Here is a 21,021-nt window from a genome sequence, read left to right on the forward strand (position 1 = left end):
GGACTCTAGGAGGGAAGGAGCACTACTGGGGAGTAGGCCCCGGGCAGCGATCAGGTTTCTGCCTCCCATGCCAACCTGACTGCCAGCAGGGTTCCCCTGTTTCTGTATAGTGCCAACAGACGGCGTTGCTGGAGCATGGAGAGCAGGACTCTCACTGGCACAGGACAAGGGGCCACCGAAAAGGTGCTCACCTCCCCCATGGGCTCTGTGTCCAGCCTGGGGGCTTCCCGGCCTCAGGTGTCCCATTATAGCCGTGGCTACCTTCCTTCACACCTCAGTGACCTCAACTGTGAAAGGGGAGACCTTTGAAGGATGAAAGGAGGTCCAGTGTGGAATAGGACACCCCCACTCCTGTGCCATTCTTGTGCGCTGTGTACCCAGGGCAGAGGGGTCGACAGCAAAGACTTCTGCCCTCAGGGCCCAGCCAGGGCTACAGGCCCCAAAGAGGGTGGAAAGCCAACCTCGAGGAAGCCAGTGCTGCCCGCAGCAGCCTTGGCAGAGGCAGGATGGAGGGCCCAAGGCAGGGGGCTAGAGGAGCAGACACCACAGGCCGGGGAGAGCCCCGCCCGCCGCCCTGACCTCCACCCTCACACAGAACGCCCAAGCGGTCCCTCACTTAGCTCCTGGCCTGGTCAGCCCTGGCTCTGAGCCGAAACCCTCTCCTGGAAGGCCACTGGCAGAACCAAAACTGTCCTCAGCCACCTGAGCCACGACCAGGAAAAGCCTTTATTTCTGCTTCACACCATGGAAGAGGGAGGGGTGTGGCCCCCGGTGTGAGCCCCGACCATGGACAGGAGAGGGGCCGTGGGCCGGCCTGGCTGGCGGGGGCCTGGAGGGGGGCGGGGCCGGGAGGGGGGCGGAGGCGATGGCTCAGCTCCGTTCCCTGTGCCCCACCCTGGCCACCCTGAGGCTGAGGCCCTCTCCGCTGTCGCAGAGCATCGGCAGGGTCGGCGGGGACAGCAGAGTTCGGCCACGTCCTTGTCCTGTTACTGGGCCGCGGGGGCCCGGTCCTCGGAGCCGGCTTGCTCCCTGCCAGCGGTGTCTGGCGCCTCCCCTGGTACCCCTGGCAGACTCGGTGGGGGGGCTGTGGAAACAAGACGACCTCCGTGTTGGTGGGGCTCCACCTCTGACAGGTTTGCAAGGGGATGTGCGGGGGTGGGTTCTGAGCGTGGTGGGGCCGACCCTGATCTCCCCGCAGGGGCAGGGGGGCTGCTGGGTGTGCCCCCCTGAATGAGGGAGGAAGGAGGAGGCCCAGCTCTGGGAGCAGGAGCACCCCCTCCCCTGACACGTCTGCTGGAATAGGGGCGAAGCAGACTGGGGGAGGTCCAGGACAGACCTGGGGGTGCCCCCAAACCCACGTCCTACCTTCCCCGGGGGTTGTCCTGGAGCTGTTCTGAGTGGAAGCTGACAGCAGGTGAGAGGCATTGGGGGAGACGGGGGTTATGGCCCTTTTTGGGTCCAAGCTTTGGGAGGTGGCTACCAGTAAGGGCTGCTGTAAAAGGGGGTGACATCTGAGGGGGGGGTAGAAGACAGGCAGGGTGCTAAGCAACCCTGGCTGAAGCCAAATGCACTTCCTCACCAGGGGACAATCTCCCCTCAGGTGCCCTCCACAGAGGCCCTCACTGTCCAGCTCGTTGTCTCTTCTGTGCCTTGGCCCCAGCTCCTGGCTGACCCTCTCTTAGCCACATGCCCACCCACGGAAAGCGTCCCTGGCCCCAGCAACCCCTCAGGGCACCTGTGGGCAGGACAGGAGCCTGCCCTTGTCCCATCTCCTCACCCCTTCCAGGCCCTGTGGACAGTGCATGACGGGAGAACCAGAGGGAGAGGTGGGACGGGATGGTGAGGAGTGAGAATGTTCAACCACTCGTCCAACAAAGGCCCACTGCTCACCTCCCTGTGCCAGGCCCAGGCCCCAACCTCACGTGCAGGTGACACAGGGGATGATGACAGGAAGCTCGTCAAGGCCAGGCAGTGCCCGGGCACCAAGCAGAGGCTTCCGGGGCAGCCTGATGGGTGGAGTGTGCAGGCCGGGGGGTGTGGGGGGCCCTGTTTGCAGGAGCAGGCGGGAAGGAGACCCTGCGCCTGATTCCTTCTTCTTGGGGGGGGCACAGGCGGCCCTCGCTCACCAGCAGCAGCCTGGCTCTGAGGGGAACCCCTCTGAGCACCCTCCAGGGGCCAACGTAGCTCCCCACTCTCCACAGCACCCATCTCGCTGGGCTCCACCACGATAGAAGGCAGCCGCTGGCCCAGCCGAGGGCCCTTCTCCTGGGCACCCACTGCAGCCTGCTGGGAGGGTGGGCAGGGGTCAGGGCAACGCCAGGCGCCGGTCTGCCCGCTTCCTCCCTCCCTGGTTTCCCGACTCCCTCCCACACCTGTCCCGGGGCCCTCACACACATGTCCCCGAGAGGGTCCCAGCCCCTCCTCCACCCGTCCCTGGGGCGGGGGTACTTGGCACTTGGGGTCCCAGCTCTCCCTGGGGTACCCTAGGACCCACTTGAGCTGATCTCTCAGGTTAATTTCACAGACAGAAACCTGAGGCTGGAGAGGCCAAGGTCCCACAGTGAGCGAGCGAGCCAGGGCTTCTGTGTACCCCCACCTGCCTGCAGTACCTGCACAGTCCCTTCTTGGGGGGGGGGTCTTCCTTGCTGGGTCCTTGGCCTCCTCCCTGCTTAGAGGAGCTGGGAAGCTGTTGCCATGGCAACCCGAAAACCGCTCACTTGGTGCTCATTGTTCAGTGCCCACAAGAGTGTGCGGGGGCGCCTCCCCGAGCTCTTCTGGTGCCCTCAGCATCTCCACCTCCCATTCAAGGCCTTCCAGGGTAGAGGCGCCGGCTGCCGGTGCTCCTGCAGGGCCCTGCCAACCACCGCGCGCTGGCAGCCCAGCTTTGCCTGCAGGCCCCGCCCCACGCCTTTGCTCAGCCTAGTCCTTTCTTGGAGCTCCCCACCCCCACCGCGTTTACTTAGCAGGGGCGTCGGTGGGAGCACATCCACCTTCCCCACATGGCCTGAGCGTCTTGTGCCTCGAGGAAGGGCCAGCACGCACCAGGTGGAATTTCACTGAACAGTCCTGGGACCGCTGCAACAGAAACTCCTGAGCACGTGCTTACATGCTCGTCCCTGGGCTCCAGCCCAGGAATCAGCACTTTAACCAAGTACCCCAGGGGAACTTGAAGTGTGAGAACACATGTCCTTGGTCGGGGACACCTGTAAAATCAGCGGAACTGAGCAGTGCAGGGACCCCAGCCGTGCCCCAACCACTGGACCGTCCTGGGTCTTCCTGCTGGCATTGCCAATCCAGGGGCTGCCTCCCCTCTGGGAGCCCCTGCACACCTGCCCTTTCCCTCCCTTCCTCCTCTGGAAAGGAAGATGTGATCAGGGGTGTCACTCTGCCCCGAGTGTGCCACTCGGGTAAAGGAGATCCAGGCCAGCAGAGCTTGGAGTTCCAAAGCCTGGGCCCCCACCCCTCTGTCTGCCCTGCCGGGGAGGCTGTGACAGCAGCCCCAGGCTGCAGCCTGGCCTCGGTGCCACTCTGCCCTGCTCACCCCCAACAACGCCGACAGTGAGGACTCAGAACATTAAGACTTAGCTCCTCGCGTAAGAAGCTCACATTTTAGCTGTATCAGTGCTCTCCACCCCCCTCCTCCGAAAACTAGAGCCGAGGGCCGGGAACTCTGGCATGGCCTCACCCAGCAGAGAGGGACTGCTCCTGGGACCAAGCCCTGGGCGCCCTGAGGTCTGGAAGGGGTGCTAAGTAAGTCAGGGCAGCTCGGCCTTCAATCGCTTTCTCTGTCACACTTCTATAGAAGAGCAAGTGCCCCGCCCCCAATGCAGATGGGTAAACTGAGGCTTGCCCCAAGTCAGGGGCCAGGACTGGAGGCTGCCTCCCTCCTATGCCTCAAGGCTGAGGACAGGCATGCCAGGACCCCAACTACATACCTTTCCTGCTCGGCCTCTCATCTCTTCAGCGGGGCTTGGCTCTGGCGTGGTGGGCTGGGGACCACTCATGCTGCTGGCACTGTGGGGCTGCTCGAAGGCAGACATGAAGACAGAGGTCTACTCTGGGCCAGATGCTGGGCCCCCCTTTCTCCTGGAAGCCTCAAACCGCTCCATCCGCACCCACCCCTCCCCACCCCAGGCCTAGCGCCCATGGCCCGCCTGGACCTCTGTCACCACTCATCCCTGTTCCAGCCTCCCATCAGAGGGGCGCTGGGCAGGCACCACACAGTGTGCCCAGGACTGCAGAGGGCAGGGGGTGAGGCGGACCCAGCTTTAAGACCCGTGAAGGCTTCCTGGAGGAGGGTCGGCTGCTCTGAGGCCCTGGGGATGAGCAAGAGGCAGCCGGGCCAGTAGGGAGGAGAGAAGGTGTTCTGAGTCAGAAAACAGGGAGGAGGTTTGGAGGGGGGACACGGAGAATAAAGGGGAAACAAATGGATTTCTGAAACTGGAGACTGGGAGCGGCAGGGGCCAGGTTCAAGTCAGCCTGAGGCAGAGGTACCTAGCTCCCCACCCTCCACACCCCTGAGAGCAGACCCCCCCACACACCCAGAGTGAGTCCTCGCCCCATACATAGCTGAAGGGAAACTGACGTCCTGCCTGCACGTGGCCATGCCCACTCAGGCCAGGCACAAGGGCAAGGGAGCCTGCCAGAGACCACACAGCAAGGGCTCTGGGAAGAGAGGGGTGCCAGCCTCCGACCTCTACCTGCGTTAGGCCAGAGGCAGGAATGAGGGGGGTCTGGCAAGCAGACACCTCCCTTTAGCACTGCCTGGGAGGCAGGCTGAGCCACAGGCAAGGCCAGGAGTGCCGGGAGGGGACTGGGCAGAGAGTGAGCAGTGATTGGCAGGGTGAATTGCCTGTGATGCCCTGCTGGTTGTGGGGGAGGGGGTCCTGTGGGCACCCAGCAAAGCGGGAAGGCTGTTATTCTGGAAAATGCGGTTTCTTTCACCAAACACCCAGCACAAGTCAGCTCAGTCCCCACTGAGACCAGGGGAGGCGGGAGTGGGACATACACTGCCCTGGGCATCCTGGGGCAGTGGGCGGCCAAGCCATACCCACTGTGCCCTCACCCCATCTCAGAGCATGTGAAAGGCACCCCCTAACCCTGGCCCACTGCTCTCAGATCTGTCATTCCAAATGAGCCCCTCTTGGAATCTCATCCCAGGAACCCACGACCTCGGCTAGAGCCCAGGGCAGCCGGACAGGTGTGAGAAAGAGACAGAGGCCAGTAGGAGAACGGCTGGTCACAGACAAAACAGAAAGAATGCAGCTGGAGAAAGAGATGCAGGAACAGACTCAGGTAATACAGAAACAGACTCAGGTAATACAGAAACAGACTCAGAAGGTAATACAGAAACAGACTCAGAAGGTAATACAGAAACAGACTCAGAAAGTAATACAGAAACAGACTCAGGTAATACAGAAACAGACTCAGAAGGTAATACAGAAACAGACTCAGGTAATACAGAAACAGACTCAGAAGGTAATACAGAAACAGACTCAGGTAATACAGAAACAGACTCAGGTAATACAGAAACAGACTCAGAAGGTAATACAGAAGCAGACACAGAAGGTAATACAGAAACAGACTCAGAAGGTAATACAGAAACAGACTAAGGTAATACAGAAACAGACTCAGAAGGTAATACAGAAACAGACTCAGGTAATACAGAAACAGACTCAGAAGGTAATACAGAAGCAGACACAGAAGGTAATACAGAAACAGACTCAGACAGGTAATACAGAAACAGACTCAGACAGGTAATACAGAAACAGACTCAGAAGGTAATACAGAAACAGACTCATAAGGTAATACAGAAACAGACTCAGAAGGTAATACAGAAACAGACTCAGGTAATACAGAAACAGACTCAGGTAATACAGAAACAGACTCAGAAGGTAATACAGAAACAGACTCAGGTAATACAGAAACAGACTCAGGTAATACAGAAACAGACTCAGAAGGTAATACAGAAACAGACTCAGAAGGTAATACAGAAACAGACTCAGGTAATACAGAAACAGACTCAGAAGGTAATACAGAAACAGACTCAGGTAATACAGAAACAGACTCAGAAGGTAATACAGAAACAGACTCAGGTAATACAGAAACAGACTCAGGTAATACAGAAACAGACTCAGAAGGTAATACAGAATCAGACACAGAAGGTAATACAGAAACAGACTCAGAAGGTAATACAGAAACAGACTCAGGTAATACAGAAACAGACTCAGAAGGTAATACAGAAACAGACTCAGGTAATACAAAAACAGACTCAGAAGGTAATACAGAAACAGACACAGGTAATACAGAAACAGACTCAGGTAATACAGAAACAGACTCAGGTAATACAGAAACAGATTCAGACAGGTAATACAGAAACAGACACAGAAAGGTAATACAGAAACAGACTCAGAAGGTAATACAGAATCAGACACAGAAGGTAATACAGAAACAGACTCAGAAGGTAATACAGAAACAGACTCAGGTAATACAGAAACAGACTCAAAAGGTAATACAGAAACAGACTCAGGTAATACAGAAACAGACTCAGAAGGTAATACAGAAACAGACTCAGGTAATACAGAAACAGACTCAGGTAATACAGAAACAGACTCAGAAGGTAATACAGAAACAGACTCAGAAGGTAATACAGAAACAGACTCAGAAGGTAATACAGAAGCAGACTCAGAAGGTAATACAGAAACAGACTCAGAAGGTAATACAGAAACAGACTCAGGTAATACAGAAACAGACTCAGGTAATACAGAAACAGACTCAGGTAATACAGAAACAGACTCAGGTAATACAGAAACAGACTCAGGTAATACAGAAACAGACTCAGAAGGTAATACAGAAACAGACTCAGAAGGTAATACAGAAACAGACTCAGAAGGTAATACAGATGCAGACTCAGAAGGTAATACAGAAACAGACTCAGGTAATACAGAAACAGACTCAGAAGGTAATACAGAAACAGACTCAGGTAATACAGAAACAGACTCAGAAGGTAATACAGAAACAGACTCAGGTAATACAGAAACAGACTCAGAAGGTAATACAGAAACAGACTCAGAAGGTAATACAGAAACAGACTCAGGTAATACAGAAACAGACTCAGGTAATACAGAAACAGACTCAGGTAATACAGAAACAGATTCAGACAGGTAATACAGAAACAGACACAGAAAGGTAATACAGAAACAGACTCAGAAGGTAATACAGAATCAGACACAGAAGGTAATACAGAAACAGACTCAGAAGGTAATACAGAAACAGACTCAGGTAATACAGAAACAGACTCAGAAGGTAATACAGAAACAGACTCAGGTAATACAGAAACAGACTCAGAAGGTAATACAGAAACAGACTCAGGTAATACAGAAACAGACTCAGAAGGTAATACAGAAACAGACTCAGAAGGTAATACAGAAACAGACTCAGAAGGTAATACAGAAGCAGACTCAGAAGGTAATACAGAAACAGACTCAGGTAATACAGAAACAGACTCAGGTAATACAGAAACAGACTCAGAAGGTAATACAGAAACAGACTCAGGTAATACAGAAACAGACTCAGGTAATACAGAAACAGACTCAGAAGGTAATACAGAAACAGACTCAGGTAATACAGAAACAGACTCAGGTAATACAGAAACAGACTCAGGTAATACAGAAACAGACTCAGAAGGTAATACAGAAACAGACTCAGGTAATACAGAAACAGACTCAGGTAATACAGAAACAGACTCAGGTAATACAGAATCAGACACAGAAGGTAATACAGAAACAGACTCAGAAGGTAATACAGAAACAGACTCAGAAGGTAATACAGAAACAGACTCAGAAGGTAATACAGATGCAGACTCAGAAGGTAATACAGAAACAGACTCAGGTAATACAGAAACAGACTCAGAAGGTAATACAGAAACAGACTCAGGTAATACAGAAACAGACTCAGAAGGTAATACAGAAACAGACTCAGGTAATACAGAAACAGACTCAGACAGGTAATACAGAAACAGACTCAGAAGGTAATACAGAAACAGACTCAGATAATACAGAAACAGACTCAGAAGGTAATACAGAAACAGACTCAGAAGGTAATACAGAAACAGACTCAGGTAATACAGAAACAGACTCAGAAGGTAATACAGAAACAGACTCAGGTAATACAGAAACAGACTCAGAAGGTAATACAGAAACAGACTCAGAAGGTAATACAGAAACAGACTCAGAAGGTAATACAGAAACAGACTCAGAAGGTAATACAGAAACAGACTCAGGTAATACAGAAACAGACTCAGAAGGTAATACAGAAACAGACTCAGGTAATACAGAAACAGACTCAGAAGGTAATACAGAAACAGACTCAGGTAATACAGAAACAGACTCAGAAGGTAATACAGAAACAGACTCAGAAGGTAATACAGAAACAGACTCAGAAGGTAATACAGAAACAGACTCAGGTAATACAGAAACAGACTCAGAAGGTAATACAGAAACAGACTCAGGTAATACAGAAACAGACTCAGGTAATACAGAAACAGACTCAGAAGGTAATACAGAAGCAGACACAGAAGGTAATACAGAAACAGACTCAGAAGGTAATACAGAAACAGACTCAGGTAATACAGAAACAGACTCAGAAGGTAATACAGAAACAGACTCAGGTAATACAGAAACAGACTCAGAAGGTAATACAGAAGCAGACACAGAAGGTAATACAGAAACAGACTCAGACAGGTAATACAGAAACAGACTCAGACAGGTAATACAGAAACAGACTCAGAAGGTAATACAGAAACAGACTCAGAAGGTAATACAGAAACAGACTCAGGTAATACAGAAACAGACTCAGGTAATACAGAAACAGACTCAGAAGGTAATACAGAAACAGACTCAGGTAATACAGAAACAGACTCAGAAGGTAATACAGAAACAGACTCAGGTAATACAGAAACAGACTCAGGTAATACAGAAACAGACTCAGAAGGTAATACAGAAGCAGACACAGAAGGTAATACAGAAACAGACTCAGAAGGTAATACAGAAACAGACTCAGGTAATACAGAAACAGACTCAGAAGGTAATACAGAAACAGACTCAGGTAATACAGAAACAGACTCAGAAGGTAATACAGAAGCAGACACAGAAGGTAATACAGAAACAGACTCAGACAGGTAATACAGAAACAGACTCAGACAGGTAATACAGAAACAGACTCAGAAGGTAATACAGAAACAGACTCAGAAGGTAATACAGAAACAGACTCAGAAGGTAATACAGAAACAGACTCAGGTAATACAGAAACAGACTCAGGTAATACAGAAACAGACTCAGAAGGTAATACAGAAACAGACTCAGGTAATACAGAAACAGACTCAGGTAATACAGAAACAGACTCAGAAGGTAATACAGAAACAGACTCAGAAGGTAATACAGAAACAGACTCAGGTAATACAGAAACAGACTCAGAAGGTAATACAGAAACAGACTCAGAAGGTAATACAGAAACAGACTCAGGTAATACAGAAACAGACTCAGAAGGTAATACAGAAACAGACTCAGGTAATACAGAAACAGACTCAGAAGGTAATACAGAAACAGACTCAGGTAATACAGAAACAGACTCAGGTAATACAGAAACAGACTCAGAAGGTAATACAGAATCAGACACAGAAGGTAATACAGAAACAGACTCAGAAGGTAATACAGAAACAGACTCAGGTAATACAGAAACAGACTCAGAAGGTAATACAGAAACAGACTCAGGTAATACAAAAACAGACTCAGAAGGTAATACAGAAACAGACACAGGTAATACAGAAACAGACTCAGGTAATACAGAAACAGACTCAGGTAATACAGAAACAGATTCAGACAGGTAATACAGAAACAGACACAGAAAGGTAATACAGAAACAGACTCAGAAGGTAATACAGAATCAGACACAGAAGGTAATACAGAAACAGACTCAGAAGGTAATACAGAAACAGACTCAGGTAATACAGAAACAGACTCAAAAGGTAATACAGAAACAGACTCAGGTAATACAGAAACAGACTCAGAAGGTAATACAGAAACAGACTCAGGTAATACAGAAACAGACTCAGGTAATACAGAAACAGACTCAGAAGGTAATACAGAAACAGACTCAGAAGGTAATACAGAAACAGACTCAGAAGGTAATACAGAAGCAGACTCAGAAGGTAATACAGAAACAGACTCAGAAGGTAATACAGAAACAGACTCAGGTAATACAGAAACAGACTCAGGTAATACAGAAACAGACTCAGGTAATACAGAAACAGACTCAGGTAATACAGAAACAGACTCAGGTAATACAGAAACAGACTCAGAAGGTAATACAGAAACAGACTCAGAAGGTAATACAGAAACAGACTCAGAAGGTAATACAGATGCAGACTCAGAAGGTAATACAGAAACAGACTCAGGTAATACAGAAACAGACTCAGAAGGTAATACAGAAACAGACTCAGGTAATACAGAAACAGACTCAGAAGGTAATACAGAAACAGACTCAGGTAATACAGAAACAGACTCAGAAGGTAATACAGAAACAGACTCAGAAGGTAATACAGAAACAGACTCAGGTAATACAGAAACAGACTCAGGTAATACAGAAACAGACTCAGGTAATACAGAAACAGATTCAGACAGGTAATACAGAAACAGACACAGAAAGGTAATACAGAAACAGACTCAGAAGGTAATACAGAATCAGACACAGAAGGTAATACAGAAACAGACTCAGAAGGTAATACAGAAACAGACTCAGGTAATACAGAAACAGACTCAGAAGGTAATACAGAAACAGACTCAGAAGGTAATACAGAAACAGACTCAGGTAATACAGAAACAGACTCAGGTAATACAGAAACAGACTCAGAAGGTAATACAGAAACAGACTCAGAAGGTAATACAGAAGCAGACTCAGAAGGTAATACAGAAGCAGACTCAGAAGGTAATACAGAAACAGACTCAGGTAATACAGAAACAGACTCAGGTAATACAGAAACAGACTCAGAAGGTAATACAGAAACAGACTCAGGTAATACAGAAACAGACTCAGGTAATACAGAAACAGACTCAGAAGGTAATACAGAAACAGACTCAGGTAATACAGAAACAGACTCAGGTAATACAGAAACAGACTCAGAAGGTAATACAGAAACAGACTCAGAAGGTAATACAGAAACAGACTCAGGTAATACAGAAACAGACTCAGGTAATACAGAAACAGACTCAGAAGGTAATACAGAAACAGACTCAGGTAATACAGAAACAGACTCAGAAGGTAATACAGAAACAGACTCAGGTAATACAGAAACAGACTCAGGTAATACAGAAACAGACTCAGAAGGTAATACAGAAGCAGACACAGAAGGTAATACAGAAACAGACTCAGAAGGTAATACAGAAACAGACTCAGGTAATACAGAAACAGACTCAGAAGGTAATACAGAAACAGACTCAGGTAATACAGAAACAGACTCAGAAGGTAATACAGAAGCAGACACAGAAGGTAATACAGAAACAGACTCAGACAGGTAATACAGAAACAGACTCAGACAGGTAATACAGAAACAGACTCAGAAGGTAATACAGAAACAGACTCAGAAGGTAATACAGAAACAGACTCAGAAGGTAATACAGAAACAGACTCAGGTAATACAGAAACAGACTCAGGTAATACAGAAACAGACTCAGAAGGTAATACAGAAACAGACTCAGGTAATACAGAAACAGACTCAGGTAATACAGAAACAGACTCAGAAGGTAATACAGAAACAGACTCAGAAGGTAATACAGAAACAGACTCAGGTAATACAGAAACAGACTCAGAAGGTAATACAGAAACAGACTCAGAAGGTAATACAGAAACAGACTCAGGTAATACAGAAACAGACTCAGAAGGTAATACAGAAACAGACTCAGGTAATACAGAAACAGACTCAGAAGGTAATACAGAAACAGACTCAGGTAATACAGAAACAGACTCAGGTAATACAGAAACAGACTCAGAAGGTAATACAGAATCAGACACAGAAGGTAATACAGAAACAGACTCAGAAGGTAATACAGAAACAGACTCAGGTAATACAGAAACAGACTCAGAAGGTAATACAGAAACAGACTCAGGTAATACAAAAACAGACTCAGAAGGTAATACAGAAACAGACACAGGTAATACAGAAACAGACTCAGGTAATACAGAAACAGACTCAGGTAATACAGAAACAGATTCAGACAGGTAATACAGAAACAGACACAGAAAGGTAATACAGAAACAGACTCAGAAGGTAATACAGAATCAGACACAGAAGGTAATACAGAAACAGACTCAGAAGGTAATACAGAAACAGACTCAGGTAATACAGAAACAGACTCAGAAGGTAATACAGAAACAGACTCAGGTAATACAGAAACAGACTCAGAAGGTAATACAGAAACAGACTCAGAAGGTAATACAGAAACAGACTCAGGTAATACAGAAACAGACTCAGGTAATACAGAAACAGACTCAGAAGGTAATACAGAAACAGACTCAGAAGGTAATACAGAAGCAGACTCAGAAGGTAATACAGAAGCAGACTCAGAAGGTAATACAGAAACAGACTCAGGTAATACAGAAACAGACTCAGGTAATACAGAAACAGACTCAGAAGGTAATACAGAAACAGACTCAGGTAATACAGAAACAGACTCAGGTAATACAGAAACAGACTCAGAAGGTAATACAGAAACAGACTCAGGTAATACAGAAACAGACTCAGGTAATACAGAAACAGACTCAGAAGGTAATACAGAAACAGACTCAGAAGGTAATACAGAAACAGACTCAGGTAATACAGAAACAGACTCAGGTAATACAGAAACAGACTCAGAAGGTAATACAGAAACAGACTCAGGTAATACAGAAACAGACTCAGAAGGTAATACAGAAACAGACTCAGGTAATACAGAAACAGACTCAGGTAATACAGAAACAGACTCAGAAGGTAATACAGAAGCAGACACAGAAGGTAATACAGAAACAGACTCAGAAGGTAATACAGAAACAGACTCAGGTAATACAGAAACAGACTCAGAAGGTAATACAGAAACAGACTCAGGTAATACAGAAACAGACTCAGAAGGTAATACAGAAGCAGACACAGAAGGTAATACAGAAACAGACTCAGACAGGTAATACAGAAACAGACTCAGACAGGTAATACAGAAACAGACTCAGAAGGTAATACAGAAACAGACTCAGAAGGTAATACAGAAACAGACTCAGAAGGTAATACAGAAACAGACTCAGGTAATACAGAAACAGACTCAGGTAATACAGAAACAGACTCAGAAGGTAATACAGAAACAGACTCAGGTAATACAGAAACAGACTCAGGTAATACAGAAACAGACTCAGAAGGTAATACAGAAACAGACTCAGAAGGTAATACAGAAACAGACTCAGGTAATACAGAAACAGACTCAGAAGGTAATACAGAAACAGACTCAGAAGGTAATACAGAAACAGACTCAGGTAATACAGAAACAGACTCAGAAGGTAATACAGAAACAGACTCAGGTAATACAGAAACAGACTCAGAAGGTAATACAGAAACAGACTCAGGTAATACAGAAACAGACTCAGGTAATACAGAAACAGACTCAGAAGGTAATACAGAATCAGACACAGAAGGTAATACAGAAACAGACTCAGAAGGTAATACAGAAACAGACTCAGGTAATACAGAAACAGACTCAGAAGGTAATACAGAAACAGACTCAGGTAATACAAAAACAGACTCAGAAGGTAATACAGAAACAGACACAGGTAATACAGAAACAGACTCAGGTAATACAGAAACAGACTCAGGTAATACAGAAACAGATTCAGACAGGTAATACAGAAACAGACACAGAAAGGTAATACAGAAACAGACTCAGAAGGTAATACAGAATCAGACACAGAAGGTAATACAGAAACAGACTCAGAAGGTAATACAGAAACAGACTCAGGTAATACAGAAACAGACTCAAAAGGTAATACAGAAACAGACTCAGGTAATACAGAAACAGACTCAGAAGGTAATACAGAAACAGACTCAGGTAATACAGAAACAGACTCAGGTAATACAGAAACAGACTCAGAAGGTAATACAGAAACAGACTCAGAAGGTAATACAGAAACAGACTCAGAAGGTAATACAGAAGCAGACTCAGAAGGTAATACAGAAACAGACTCAGAAGGTAATACAGAAACAGACTCAGGTAATACAGAAACAGACTCAGGTAATACAGAAACAGACTCAGGTAATACAGAAACAGACTCAGGTAATACAGAAACAGACTCAGGTAATACAGAAACAGACTCAGAAGGTAATACAGAAACAGACTCAGAAGGTAATACAGAATCAGACACAGAAGGTAATACAGAAACAGACTCAGAAGGTAATACAGAAACAGACTCAGGTAATACAGAAACAGACTCAGAAGGTAATACAGAAACAGACTCAGAAGGTAATACAGAAACAGACTCAGGTAATACAGAAACAGACTCAGGTAATACAGAAACAGACTCAGGTAATACAGAAACAGATTCAGACAGGTAATACAGAAACAGACACAGAAAGGTAATACAGAAACAGACTCAGAAGGTAATACAGAATCAGACACAGAAGGTAATACAGAAACAGACTCAGAAGGTAATACAGAAACAGACTCAGGTAATACAGAAACAGACTCAGAAGGTAATACAGAAACAGACTCAGGTAATACAGAAACAGACTCAGAAGGTAATACAGAAACAGACTCAGGTAATACAGAAACAGACTCAGGTAATACAGAAACAGACTCAGAAGGTAATACAGAAACAGACTCAGAAGGTAATACAGAAACAGACTCAGAAGGTAATACAGAAGCAGACTCAGAAGGTAATACAGAAACAGACTCAGGTAATACAGAAACAGACTCAGGTAATACAGAAACAGACTCAGAAGGTAATACAGAAACAGACTCAGGTAATACAGAAACAGACTCAGGTAATACAGAAACAGACTCAGAAGGTAATACAGAAACAGACTCAGGTAATACAGAAACAGACTCAGGTAATACAGAAACAGACTCAGAAGGTAATACAGAAACAGACTCAGGTAATACAGAAACAGACTCAGGTAATACAGAAACAGACTCAGGTAATACAGAATCAGACACAGAAGGTAATACAGAAACAGACTCAGAAGGTAATACAGAAACAGACTCAGAAGGTAATACAGAAACAGACTCAGAAGGTAATACAGATGCAGACTCAGAAGGTAATACAGAAACAGACTCAGGTAATACAGAAACAGACTCAGAAGGTAATACAGAAACAGACTCAGGTAATACAGAAACAGACTCAGAAGGTAATACAGAAACAGACTCAGGTAATACAGAAACAGACTCAGACAGGTAATACAGAAACAGACTCAGAAGGTAATACAGAAACAGACTCAGATAATACAGAAACAGACTCAGAAGGTAATACAGAAACAGACTCAGAAGGTAATACAGAAACAGACTCAGGTAATACAGAAACAGACTCAGAAGGTAATACAGAAACAGACTCAGGTAATACAGAAACAGACTCAGAAGGTAATACAGAAACAGACTCAGAAGGTAATACAGAAACAGACTCAGAAGGTAATACAGAAACAGACTCAGAAGGTAATACAGAAACAGACTCAGGTAATACAGAAACAGACTCAGAAGGTAATACAGAAACAGACTCAGGTAATACAGAAACAGACTCAGAAGGTAATACAGAAACAGACTCAGGTAATACAGAAACAGACTCAGAAGGTAATACAGAAACAGACTCAGAAGGTAATACAGAAACAGACTCAGAAGGTAATACAGAAACAGACTCAGGTAATACAGAAACAGACTCAGAAGGTAATACAGAAACAGACTCAGAAGGTAATACAGAAACAGACTCAGAAGGTAATACAGAAACAGACTCAGGTAATACAGAAACAGACTCAGGTAATACAGAAACAGACTCAGAAGGTAATACAGAAACAGACTCAGGTAATACAGAAACAGACTCAGAAGGTAATACAGAAACAGACTCAGAAGGTAATACAGAAACAGACACAGACAGGTAATACAGAAACAGACTCAGGTAATACAGAAACAGACTCAGGTAATACAGAAACAGACTCAGAAGGTAATACAGAAACAGACTCAGGTAATACAGAAACAGACTCAGAAGGTAATACAGAAACAGACTCATAAGGTAATACAGAAACAGACTCAGAAGGTAATACAGAAACAGACTCAGAAGGTAATACAGAAACAGACTCAGGTAATACAGAAACAGACTCAGGTAATACAGAAACAGACTCAGAAGGTAATACAGAAACAGACTCAGGTAATACAGAAACAGACTCAGGTAATACAGAAACAGACTCAGAAGGTAATACAGAAACAGACTCAGAAAGTAATACAGAAACAGACTCAGGTAATACAGAAACAGACTCAGGTAATACAGAAACAGACTCAGAAGGTAATACAGAAACAGACTCAGGTAATACAGAAACAGACTCAGGTAATACAGAAACAGACTCAGAAGGTAATACAGAAACAGACTCATAAGGTAATACAGAAACAGACTCAGAAGGTAATACAGAAACAGACTCAGAAGGTAATACAGAAACAGACTCAGGTAATACAGAAACAGACTCAGGTAATACAGAAACAGACTCAGAAGGTAATACAGAAACAGACTCAGGTAATACAGAAACAGACTCAGGTAATACAGAAACAGACTCAGGTAATACAGAAACAGACTCAGAAGGTAATACAGAAACAGACTCAGAAAGTAATACAGAAACAGACTCAGGTAATACAGAAACAGACTCAGGTAATACAGAAACAGACTCAGAAGGTAATACAGAAACAGACTCAGGTAATACAGAAACAGACTCAGGTAATACAGAAACAGACTCAGAAGGTAATACAGAAACAGACTCATAAGGTAATACAGAAACAGACTCAGAAGGTAATACAGAAACAGACTCAGAAGGTAATACAGAAACAGACTCAGGTAATACAGAAACAGACTCAGGTAATACAGAAACAGACTCAGAAGGTAATACAGAAACAGACTCAGGTAATACAGAAACAGACTCAGGTAATACAGAAACAGACTCAGAAGGTAATACAGAAACAGACTCAGAAAGTAATACAGAAACAGACTCAGGTAATACAGAAACAGACTCAGGTAATACAGAAACAGACTCAGGTAATACAGAAACAGACTCAGAAGGTAATACAGAAACAGACTCAGGTAATACAGAAACAGACTCAGGTAATACAGAAACAGACTCAGGTAATACAGAAACAGACTCAGGTAATACAGAAACAGACTCAGGTAATACAGAAACAGACTCAGAAGGTAATACAGAAACAGACTCAGAAGGTAATACAGAAACAGACTCAGGTAATACAGAAACAGACTCAGGTAATACAGAAACAGACTCAGAAGGTAATACAGAAACAGACTCAGGTAATACAGAAACAGACTCAGGTAATACAGAAACAGACTCAGAAGGTAATACAGAAACAGACTCAGAAAGTAATACAGAAACAGACTCAGGTAATACAGAAACAGACTCAGGTAATACAGAAACAGACTCAGGTAATACAGAAACAGACTCAGAAGGTAATACAGAAACAGACTCAGGTAATACAGAAACAGACTCAGGTAATACAGAAACAGACTCAGGTAATACAGAAACAGACTCAGGTAATACAGAAACAGACTCAGAAGGTAATACAGAAACAGACTCAGAAGGTAATACAGAAACAGACACAGAAGGTAATACAGAAGCAGACACAGAAATGTAACACAGACAGAGAATGAGAGAGGGGTGATGATAGACACAGATGATAGCGCTGTCATCTTGGGCTGAGCCAGTGGAGCAGGCAGACAGGCAGAAAGTAAGCGCATAAGGAGGGCTGCCTCCCTGAGACGTGCCGGCGTTCAGTGCCGGCAGATACCCCGGGCCATCGAGGACTCCCACCACCCACACCTCTGCGGGATCTTAGGTGTGTAAGGCCAGTTAGGCAGTGCACAGTGACCCAGTGGCATTGCTCTCGCCCAAAGCCTCCTGTCGAGCATCCAGGTGCGCAGTGTGGTCCCTGCGCCCTCCCCTTGCCCAGGGAGCGCGGACTCAACCCCCCGGCGCCTTCCTCCTCTCCCACTCGCGCCGCGCCTGGCTGCCAGGGCGCTCGGGGACTGCACCTGGCCGCGGTCCGGGGCACGGGTGGGGAAGGGGCGCCCTGCGCCTCACTCACTCACCGCGCTCTGCGCGCTGGATGCTCGCGCGCCGGGCCGCCCTGCTCGGCTCAGCGCTGCTCACCCCGCTCGCCCTCCCTCACTCCCAGCTGGCTCGCCGCGCTCCCTGCTCACACGCGCGTGCTCGTGGGCACCTCCTCCACACTCACTCAGGCCCCTCGGTGCTTCGGGCTTCCAGGCTCTGCTCCCAGGTAGGACCCCAGCGTCTGGGGACCCTTTGGCAAGACCGCATCCCCCAGAACTTAATACCTGGTCACTTGAACCTTAAATTTGAAGTTTAGGAATTGGGAGGACAGAATTGGGTGAGACCAGATACACAGAAAGAGGACACCCTTCAAATGGAAGGAGTGCCCCTGGCTGGGTAGCTTGGTTGGTTAGAGCATCATCTGGAAGCTCAAAGGTTGCAGGTTTGATCCCTGGTCAGGGCACATACAGGAACAGCTCAATGTTCCTGTCTCTTTCTCCCTTCCTCTCTCACTGAAGTTAATACATAAATAGAAATTTTAAAAGGTTTAAAACAAAATAAAATGAAACAAACAAAAACAAATGGATGGTGTTAAGAGAACCAGGGAGAGTGGAGAGTGAAGTGGGAGAGGCTAAGGTGGTGATGTGTGTAGGGGGGTCATCCAACCACTCCAGTCTCATCTTCATCCCCAGTGCCATTCCCCAAAAGGAGCTAAACAGCCCTGAGACAATTAGTCTCATTCAGCTGGATGTACATGCCCGACTCCTGAGGCCAAGGTGCATAACCTCTGGTCTGCATAATTCCCCACCTTACCACCATGCAGCATCTAACATCCAACTTCGGTCCAACACCAACAATCTGCCAGTCAGCATCCACTTATCCAACCACTATCCACCCATTCATTACCACCCACACCCCCCATTTATCACATATTAATACACCATGAAAATACCCGTCAGTCCAACATTCATTCACCATCCATACATCCATCTACCACCTATCCATCCATCATTCATTATCTAACAGTTTCCCATCAGTATTTAACAACTATCTACCCATCTACCATTCATTTATCCATCCACCACATGTCTGGTTGTCAGCTGTCAATCTACCATCTATTTACTATTTATTTATCTAGATTTAACCACCACCCATCCACTACCCTTCATCCATCCAATCAACCACAACTCATCCATCTATATTCAATCACCACCAGTCATTCATAATTCCACTTCCACTCATATTTTTATGAACTACAATCCATCAACCACCTCCCCACCATCTACCACCCACTCATCTCTTATCCCTATCTAGCCATTCATCATCCATCTCACAATATCCTCTATCTATCAATCCATCACCCAGCTTTAATTCACTATTCATTGAAAACCCATTCAAGAATCATCTACCATCCATCCATATCCATCTATTCTAAAAAGATTTACTGAGTGCCTTCTATGTGCTAAGTATTATTCTAGGTGCGCAGGGTAGAGCACAGAGGTAGCAGTGAGCATTCATCTACCATAATCCATCCACTGTAACAGTCTACCCACCATCTATCTATTCATTATTTGTGCATTATTCACTATTCACTCAATGTCCATCTTCATTCATCACCATTCACCATCCACTTGCCTCTTATCTTCTTCCATTTATACATGAAACCATCCATTTAGCACATACCACTCACCACTTACCATCCATCCACCATCTCTCTCCACTTTCTACACAACCAACATTCTCCTTTCATGGATCCCTTTTCCAAGGTATAGCCATGTATCATTTAATCAGCATCCATGAATTGCCTAAACATCATTTATCCATCCAGCATCCATCTGTTATTTACCCCCTGTTCTCCTTTCATTTACACGTTCACAATACACAATCCATTATCCATCCACCTAGCAACCATCTATTTACTTGCCACTAATTCCCCGTTCATGTACCAACCAGCCACCATTTACTTGTCCACAATTTATGATCCATCCATCGGTTGTATAGACATTCATATTAATCTATCATCTATCCCTTCTCTATGGATATAGATCCATCACAATCATCCATTTAACTATTTATTCACCATCCATTCATATTCCTATGATTCAGCCACGTACTGAGCATCCACCACCCACCATCTGCTACATATTACCTGCAATTAATACACTATAAATTTTTTCATTATCCATCAATTTACCAAGTTGGTGTCTACATCCATATACCCTTCACCTATCAATATACAATCTACGTATCTGTTTATCATCACTTAACCAACTACTATTACATAGATATATTCACCATCCACCAACTTCCATCCACCCACAATCTAGCAACTCCATCTATCATGCTTCCTGTACTGGTCCAACCATTATCTATACATCTACCCACCCCCACACACACATATTCTACCATTGCCTCATTCATCCATTAACTCACCTCCTCATCCAGTCATTCATTTCCACCAACCATCCATCCACCTAGTAACTCCCCCATCCATCATTCTGTCATGCATTCTTCTATTATCCTTATATTTTATTCTTATGCTATCCATACACATAAACATCACTCAACCATTCTCACTTCCATCTTCTCCCGACCCATCTCCATCACTCATCCATCCACCCACTCATCCATCTATCCATCCATCCATCCATCCATGTATCCATCCATCCAACCATCCATTCATCCATCCATCTTCTTGCCATCCC

At 45.6% G+C, this 21,021-nt stretch overlaps 1 protein-coding gene across 1 annotated transcript; it reads right to left on the minus strand.

Moving 5' to 3' along the window:
• Positions 1–982: 982 nt before the first annotated feature.
• Positions 983–4,004, minus strand: LBHD2 (LBH domain containing 2). The gene is made up of 3 exons (XM_066344584.1): positions 3,936–4,004; positions 2,127–2,283; positions 983–1,084 (listed from the first exon to the last, which is right to left on the minus strand). The coding sequence occupies exons 1-3, from the start codon at positions 4,002–4,004 to the stop codon at positions 987–989; spliced, it is 324 nt and encodes a 107-aa protein (XP_066200681.1). The 3' UTR covers positions 983–986.
• Between the last annotated feature and the right edge of the window lie 17,017 nt (positions 4,005–21,021).

This window comes from Saccopteryx leptura, chromosome 6 (genome assembly GCF_036850995.1).
Source record: "Saccopteryx leptura isolate mSacLep1 chromosome 6, mSacLep1_pri_phased_curated, whole genome shotgun sequence".
In the NCBI taxonomy this organism is placed as follows: Eukaryota; Metazoa; Chordata; class Mammalia; order Chiroptera; family Emballonuridae; genus Saccopteryx; species Saccopteryx leptura.